We start from the raw sequence: 8,806 nt of genomic DNA on the forward strand, positions 1-8,806 counted from the left end.
TCTTCTGCACACCTTGGTTGGAACCAGTGCTTATTTGACTTCCTGTTGCCTTTCTATCATCTTGAACCAGTCTGGCCATTCTCCTCTGACCTCTGGCATCAACAAGGCATTTTGGCTCACTGGATATTTTCTCTTTTTGGGACCATCCTCTGTAAACCCTAGAGATGGTTGTGCTGAAAATCCCAGTAAATACTCAGACCAGCCCGTCTGGCACCAACAACCATGCCACGTTCAAAGTCACTTCACTCACCTTTCTTCATCATTCTGATGCTCCGTTTGAACTTCTGCTGCCACCTGTTATTGAGCAGCTGAACAGGTGTACCTAATAAAGTGGCCAGTGAGTGCAGATGACTGCAAACAACAATCTTGCAGCAGAGCTTTAAAACGGTCCTCCTGCAGAAGAAGGAAGGCTCGTCGGCCAGGCTCCACTAACCCTCAGTACAGACAATAAAAACGTGTGAATGGAGAGCAGAGACCGTTTCAGTTTTTTACTTAATGTACAGACATATTTATGCTGAAAGTACGACAAGAATCGCTCTGTAAACCAGAGAATGCTAAAGTTTCGACACACATTTAACACACAGTAAACACACATTAGTGAAGAGAAGTCTGTTTGTGTTCGGCTTGAACATGGTGTCCTTTATAAACAAGAACCTGTATGTGTGTTTGACCTTAGAGTTTCACTGAGATACCTGTCTGTCTGCCTGCCTGCCTGCCTGCCTGCCTGCCTGCCTGCCTGCCTGCCTGCCTGTCTGTCTGTCTGTGTGAGAATAAATCATATCTGAGATTTCCTGGACGCAGGTGTCAGGATCAAACTGAACTGTTGCATTAATATCACGTACTGTATTTTTTTATGTCCACCAGATGACTTGGCCAGTAAAGCCAACATCATCATCGACCCTGCGGAGATCCAGGCCACGTCTATGGATGACCTGGACGAGGACGAGGAGAGCGGAGCAGCTCAGGTTTCCTTTTTTCTTTCTCTTTGTGTACTCCAGTCTGCACACACTTTTATATTTTATATCAGGGTTGGATTTCAGCACCAGCCAAATGCTGCTGAAATATGCAGGTGGCTGCCAGATATTCTCTCCAGCCAAACAACAGTGGTCATCTGTGGAGGGGCTGCTCCATTCTCAGTCCAGCAGCTACAGAAGTTTATATCCAGCCATGTTAAATGAAACCCAGCTTCTAAAAGACAGGATGCAGTGATCTGTTAATCCTGTTTGACCTTTACTAACCCCCAACCCAGGGGTAGGCAACCTGTGGCTCCGGAGCCACATGTGGCTCTTTAGCCCCTGTCCAGTGGCTCCTTGAGCCTTTGAGAAAAGAATTCTATGGAAATTCATTCTATGAATCCAAATGTTGCTGAACCTCGATAGCAGTGGCTGGTTAGCTATGGATGCCAAATCCAAAAAAGTAAATTGAATAAAATAGAGAATGTAGTAGTGCGTGGACAGATTTGTTTGCTCTCACTGTCAGCTCTGCAAAATTTAAGTACCAAATTATCATAAACAGTGCCCTGCACAGTGTCCACCTTGTGGTAAAACATATTAACAAATGCTTATTTAGACCATAAGTATACACTAATTTAGACTTAATTGGCTATTTACCTTGATTATAAGGCTCAAACATGTTTTGCGGCTCCACACAGATTTTTTCAAATTATTCTTGGTCAAAAATGGCTCTTTTAATGGCAAAGGCTGCAGACCCCTGATCTAACCCTTCATCAGTACAATTCAGTTCATTCAATGCAGCTCAGAGATATTTAATGTTCAAACGATTATTATTTGTGTGATTTGCTTTTTATAGGTTTTGTTTTAAAGAACAGACAGAAGTGTCAGCTGGACACAAACACACACTTCAAGTAAACTTAAAACACAAATGACGACAGGATCCTTCTTAAAAAACAAAATCTACATACACACATATGCACGCACAACACACGTGTACACATACACATACATATATACACGTGTACACACGCGCTCTTCCATACACACACATCCTGTCAACCTATATTCATTCTGCGCTGACAACAACAACAACAACAACAACAACAACAACAACAACATCCCATAAAATCAAGAAGTCCTCACGACCCCTGCAAAGCTTTGTTGACCCCTAGAGGGGGATGGGCCCCCAGGGTGGGAGCCTGTGATGTACATAATAAGAACAATAAAATTAAATTAAAAAATACGATAAAATAAAAAATTAATAAAAATGATAACATAACAGCTACAGCACAAATAAAAAGAATCATTTTGAAAATAAAATTTTGTCTTTGATAAAAGACAAAATTTTATTTTTACAATTTTTAATTTTTTGTATTAATTTGAAAAATTAAGATTTAAAAAATATAAATCATATTTAATCAGACTGAGTTCATAGAAACAAACGAGGGAAAACAGCTGTTGATGAAGCTCATGAGTTCCTCACGATTTATTAATCTGTGCGTCTGTAACCACAGAGGCCGTTTGGTGCGGCGGCGATGGGCGGAGCTCTGGCGAGGCCCAGCTGGTTGAGTTCTCCCACTCTGGGTCGAGCCAATCGCTTCCTGAGCACGGCCGCCGTCAGTCTGATGACCCCCAGACGACCCCTCACACAGCCGGAGAAGGTGAAGGTTCGCACGCTCGCCGTGGAGCAGAGGACTGAAGAGGACAGTGAGTCACTAAATGCATCACACTGACCTCACTATGACATCATCAGGGGTGTGTAGTGTTGTCAGGACAGTGGAATTTCTAATGTCAATACAATACCTCAAAAAATACTGAAACTCTGAACCACTTCAGATTCCACGGGGAGAAACTGACACAGAGGGCGTTAAAATTTAAAATGTGATGAAAAGATAAAAACATCAAAGACAGTCACTTTTCTTCTCTTGTAAAATACGTAGAGTGCCCGTGATCACTGAGACACATCCCCTCTTTGTCTTATTAATTTGGTATCCTTGACAACAGCGCATAAATTCTTGAGGTAGTGCCAAACACGTTTTGTGAGGTCACAGTGACCTTTGACCACCAAATTCTTCCTGTCACTTAAGCTGCTGTTTCCCGTTATTTAGATAATCAGTTCTGGGAACATTTGCTTCTCCTCACATACCCAAATTTGGTCAGAGTCATGTCAGGTCACCTGCACTACATCTTGCCCCCTCTGGGTGTTGTCCCACCCCCCCACTAAATAAAACAATCAGTCATTTGATCAATTAAACCATAAAATCAATGCAGAAACCCAGCAGCCTTTCACCCTCCTCAGTTAGCATCTGTTTGCTTGTCTGTAAATTCCTCCAGGACCCCCTCGGTAGTTTTCCAATGTATTTGTGGACGATCAGATTCGAATGAGTTCAATTTCATTTTATTTATTTAACCCATTTTTAACCAGGTGAGTCCCGTTGAGATCAACTAACTCTTTTTTAAAGGAGACCTGGTCGAGACAGCAACAAACAACAACACAATAAAAACCATAAAAGATCTACAGTAACATGTAGAAATATGAGAACACCTACTCACAGTGACAAGATCCAACAGACTCATTTATCAGAATCAGAATCTCTTTGTTATTGTACGAGTACACCGCAGTTGAGGTCCTTGTACTTATGAGAGCTTTAAAATCAGGCAAAGACCAGGTCACATAGATTCAACTCTTTCTGAAGGTTATTTTAAGTGAGAGGAGCAGAGCTCAGAAAAACTCTGCTCCCAGCTCAGTCTGAGAAACAGGAACAGACAACAGGACCAAGTGTTGAGATCTCAGACTGAAGCTACAGTCAGATCTCTGTTCAATCAAAGTAAATATGTACGATGACAGTTTACCCAGTATGGCTCTATAAATGAACAGATACCAGTGACTGAGCCTATAAAAGGTCAAAGCCCTGGAATAAAGCGTACAGTGATGAGTGAGGGCTTTACAGTCTGTAACAAACCTCAGTGTGCCATGATAGGCAGTGTCTAACATGTGCAGATGCATTCATGTTCAGCAGATCACTGTAATCCAGAACTGGTTAAAACGTTGCAGCAGCCGGTGTTTTTCTGTCAGTCAGAGGAGAAACAGCCTCAACTTTTAAGAAGATCGTCAACCTGAGGTTTAAAAGACACGGAGTCATCACGCCAAATGCCGAGATACTGAGAGTCCTGAGTCCAAGTTGACATTTATGCCAAAATTGAAGAAATTCCCTCAAAACGTTCTTGAGATATGTTTGCATACGTACGTATGGATGGTCGGATAACATGAGAACGTTACACTGTGGCCACAGCTATCGTTCAGATGGTGGTTCAGAGGCAAAATTAACGTAAAGACTTTATTAAGTTTAATTGATTCGTAAACATCATGTCGTCATCTTATGACAAAACTTCACACAAATGTTTCAAGTCCAGTTCAGACCAAAGATTCACGCCGAGTCGAGTTGAAACAGACACAAAAAGCTGCTGGTTCACAGGAAGTGACCACCATGAGACGGCGTATCATCTCTAGTCAACAACTCTCTGTGCTTCTGATCTGTAACGTCGACAGGAAGTGACCACCGTGAGACGGCGCATCATCTCTAGTCAACGACTCTCTGTGCTTCCGTTCTGATTTGCAGCTTTTTGGCCATTTGTCAGGTGACATCATCAGCCGGCTTGAGTCGAGCTCAGACCGGCTGCTGCTACTTTTCCCTGCTATGTTCTAAAATGGTTTCATGTTTTTGCGAGCCTTTGGTCTGAACTGGACTTTAGGGATAAAATTATGAAGTGACATTTTATATCCAAACGGTCAAAAGTCAGCTTGACTGTGACATCATCATGTTTTAGTGTCATATTTCGGGAACAGTGTGTGAAGCAGAGGGAAAACTGTGAGAGAAACTTGACGGGTGGGCGGAGTCATACAGCCGCCGGGTGGTGATTCTGATTTCTGAAATAATTAAGACATTACTGTTGCAGAGTCAGACTGCTGCATGCTGCCTTGGTTTTCTCCTCCTCCTGTGAGGAGCCTCTCTGTAACTGACCGGTGTATGAAGTCTTATTAAAGACAGTGTGATGCTGATGAAACAGCTGTCACCGCTGGATCCTGCAGAGCACCCTACACCTGTCCTCTCTTACTCATTGTCAACTTTTCGGTTCCTCTTCAACCTGCAGTCGAGGGAAGCCATGGTAACGACGGCCTGTTGCTGGGACGACCACTAGAGGAGCCCGATCAGCCAATCACAGACAAGTCCCTGCTGGAGATAGTTGACGGGATCGTGATGATGTACAACCTGAGTGTCCACCAGCAGCTGGGGAAGGTGAGTCTGTGTTTACACACCTGTGTGTGTTTGTACTTCCTGTTCATGGCAGGAGCTCTATTTGGTTACCAGGAGAATAATCTGGGATCTCAACACATCCACGTCCTTTGAAGAAGAGGATTTACGGGCGGGTCAGACAGGGCTGAATATTATTATGTGAGGTGAGCGTCTGTCAGGATCCAAACACAAAAGGTTAATGTTGCATATTTTATGCATATGTAAGAATCTGACCTTCACACAGAGACTCTGATAAACTCTGAACTGTGACTGTGAGTCGTCTCCTGCATGCTGACTGATCTGAATACAGACTTTAGTCGTGGTGATGTCATTTTTCTTACGACATCTTAAAGAACAACTGCAGCATTTTTCAACCTGGAGCCTGTTTCCTCATGTTTTGTGTCAAAGTGACTGAAACTGGACAGATATGGTATCAGAGGGTTTAAAAGCTCTGAGGGACACAGGCAGCAGTTTGTGCAGATGGGTGACGGCATATCATGCCTAGACAGTATTCGGTATCGGGTCCCACAGGGGTCAGTATTAGGTCCCACAGGGGTCAGTATCGGGTCCCACAGGGGTCAGTATTAGGTCCCAGAAGGGTCAGTATTAGGTCCCACAGGGGTCAGTATCGGGTCCCACAGGGGTAAGTATCGGGTCCCACAGGGGTCAGTATTAGGTCCCACAGGGGTCAGTATTAGGTCCCAGAAGGGTCAGTATTAGGTCCCAGAAGGGTCAGTATCAGGTCCCACAGGGGTCAGTATCAGGTCCCACAGGGGTCAGTATTAGGTCCCACAGGGGTCAGTATCAGGTCCCACAGGGGTCAGTATTAGGTCCCAGAAGGGTCAGTATTAGGTCCCAGAAGGGTCAGTATCAGGTCCCACAGGGGTCAGTATCAGGTCCCACAGGGGTCAGTATTAGGTCCCACAGGGGTCAGTATCAGGTCCCACAGGGGTCAGTATTAGGTCCCAGAAGGGTCAGTATTAGGTCCCAGAAGGGTCAGTATTAGGTCCCACAGGCGTCAGTATTAGGTCCCACAGGGGTCAGTATTAGGTCCCAGAAGGGTCAGTATTAGGTCCCAGAAGGGTCAGTATTAGGTCCCACAGGGGTCAGTATCGGGTCCCACAGGGGTCAGTATCGGGTCCCACAGGTGTCAGTATTAGGTCCCACAGGGGTCAGTATGAGGTCCCACAGGGGTCAGTATCAGGTCCCACAGGGGTCAGTATGAGGTCCCACAGGGGTCAGTATGAGGTCCCACAGGCGTCAGTTTCGGGTCCCACAGGGGTCAGTATCGGGTCCCACAGGGGTCAGTATCAGGTCCCACAGGGGTCAGTATGAGGTCCCACAGGCGTCAGTTTCGGGTCCCACAGGGGTCACTATCGGGTCAAAAACTGTTTATTTTGTAAATAAATGATATATGTATGATGTCCAGAAAATTAAAAGTAGTTTTATTCGCAGGTGGCTTTTTGTTCTGGGAAAAAAATCTGTAGCAGCTTTTTGGAGTTCACGACAGAAATGAGTCAGTTAGCATAAATAAAAAAATTGTCTTTTAATTTGAAAAAAAATAAATTTATGTTGTTTGGAAACCGCAGTACAGACACAGACGTTCATGTGACTGGTGAGGTGAGTCTGTGAAACTAAATCTGTGGAAACCTTGGGATTTTGTCATTTCAACAAAATCCCAAATTTGGGAATTTGGGATTTTGTTGAAATAATGAGTTTCTGTCAGTTAGTAAACAAAATGTCATGTTACCATGTTGTGTATTATCAGTGCTATATGAGTTGGATTTAACGCTGTGACGCCGTCAGCACAGGTTGATGATGTAGGCGACTTTTTAATTTGCCAAAACTTGTCATAATGACAAATGCAGGTTCAGGTGGTTTGCATGAAATTGAACCAGTACATGCTTGTACACCAGACTGGACCAGCAACACCAGACATTGACCCGACTCTGCGGGGCCGTCGAGCTGGGAAAAGTATTTTCCAACAAATCAGCGAAGAGGGTGAAATTATGAAACTTTGAGGGATAAAGAAGGAAGTCTTTTTGAGCTCTGCAGCTCCGTGTCAGCTGATTCTCTATAACATGACTTTTACAGGAAAAGATCAGCACAGGTTTCAGCTGCTGCCACTCTGCCTGCAGATGTTACTGAGCTCCAGATGTGTGTGCACGTAGTGACAGTGTGAAGACACACATAGCTATTTGAACAGTGATGACTCAGTGATCATCAGTCAGTACCATCTTTATTCTGCGGGCTGTGTCACACCGAGGAGACGACATGATCAGAATCAGTGAAGCTTTATTAACCCCTGTGAGACAGTCTGACCTCTGAATGTGACCCTTCGTACTGCAGCCGTGCACATGGGTAATGTTTGCATCAGACATGGAGGCGGCTCTTTGCGACGGTGTTTCTTAGCTTTCTGTGATTTTTGTGGTTAAATATGAATCTGAAGATAAATCTTTATGGTTTTCTTTAATAAGCAGATTAATGACTGTTTTCCTCCGACTGATGATGACACTCCTCCTTCTCCCTGCCGTCTCTCCGTGCTCCATCTCTCTCATTTTCCTGCTCCGTTGTTGAATCAGAGGTTGTTCCTCCCGACGGTTGACCTCTTCACCTCTCTGCTGATGTCACTTCTCTTCCCTCATTTAAAGATACGACCCATCACAGCTGAACGCTGCCGCAGCCTTTATAGCTCTGTGTGGTGATGATGAGACTCCGCCACCGCTCAGGAGCGTATGATTTGAGTTAGACATTTTTTCTATAATAAAGGTGATTCTTTCTCTGCTCTCTGATTGGTCGTCGTCTGAGCAGAGCGTTGTAGTGAGGTGTTTCAAATAGAGCGATTTATGGACCAATAAGGGAGCACGGTGTTCAGCAGAGAACGTTGATGTGTTCAGGTCAGTGTGAGGTCAGTGTTTCATGCATCCAGTTAACAGTTTGTTTGTGGTTGCAGTCAGCTGAATTCACAGACCTGCAGAAACCTCCTGCTGCTACCAGCTGATCAGAAAATACCAACCACAAAATAAAAACACAACCAGCCCCATAACTGAGGGCAAACACTCGTCTGAGGCTCCCAGGGCTTGGCCGCCCGTACATATATTAGCAGAGAGTGAGGTTTGGCTGTCAGGCTGAAGGTAAGGGATGTGGGCCGACCTGTTGCTTGTCCCGGCCCTGATCCTTCGGCCATCGTTTGGTCAGTCCGCTTTCTGTGGTCCAACTCTGCGTATTGTCGTTACTCTACTGACAGTTTAAAACATTAAACAGGCGCACAGTAACCGGAAGCAAAACTTCACAGCAAAAACTAGGAAACTTCTTCTCCATCTCCAGATTTATTTAAAGGACAACTTCGGTATTTTTCAACCTGGGCTCTATTTCCCCATGTGTATGTGTGCGTATGATTCATGGGTACAACTCATTCTAAAATTGGTTCAGTATTGAGGCGCAAAACGAGCTAAAACGGTAATGGGGGCAAATGCGTCCCGTATAAAAGTGCTTTTTTTCGCCACTGACCGGTTCAGATCGCCAGTGTTATCTCTGTAGATAGCATATTGTAGCGGC

General features: G+C 44.5%; 1 protein-coding gene across 1 annotated transcript in view; it reads left to right on the forward strand.

Moving 5' to 3' along the window:
• The window catches only part of LOC126385946 (E3 ubiquitin-protein ligase RNF123), a 181,353-nt gene that overhangs the window by 31,121 nt on the left and 141,426 nt on the right, over nucleotides 1-8,806 (forward strand). The window contains exons 20-22 of the mRNA XM_050037990.1: nucleotides 865-965; nucleotides 2,468-2,660; nucleotides 5,106-5,251. Of these exons, the coding sequence (XP_049893947.1) occupies nucleotides 865-965; nucleotides 2,468-2,660; nucleotides 5,106-5,251 (440 nt within the window). The remainder of the gene's footprint in view (nucleotides 1-864; nucleotides 966-2,467; nucleotides 2,661-5,105; nucleotides 5,252-8,806) is intronic.

Source organism: Epinephelus moara, chromosome 24 (assembly GCF_006386435.1).
Source record: "Epinephelus moara isolate mb chromosome 24, YSFRI_EMoa_1.0, whole genome shotgun sequence".
Classification (NCBI taxonomy): Eukaryota; Metazoa; Chordata; class Actinopteri; order Perciformes; family Serranidae; genus Epinephelus; species Epinephelus moara.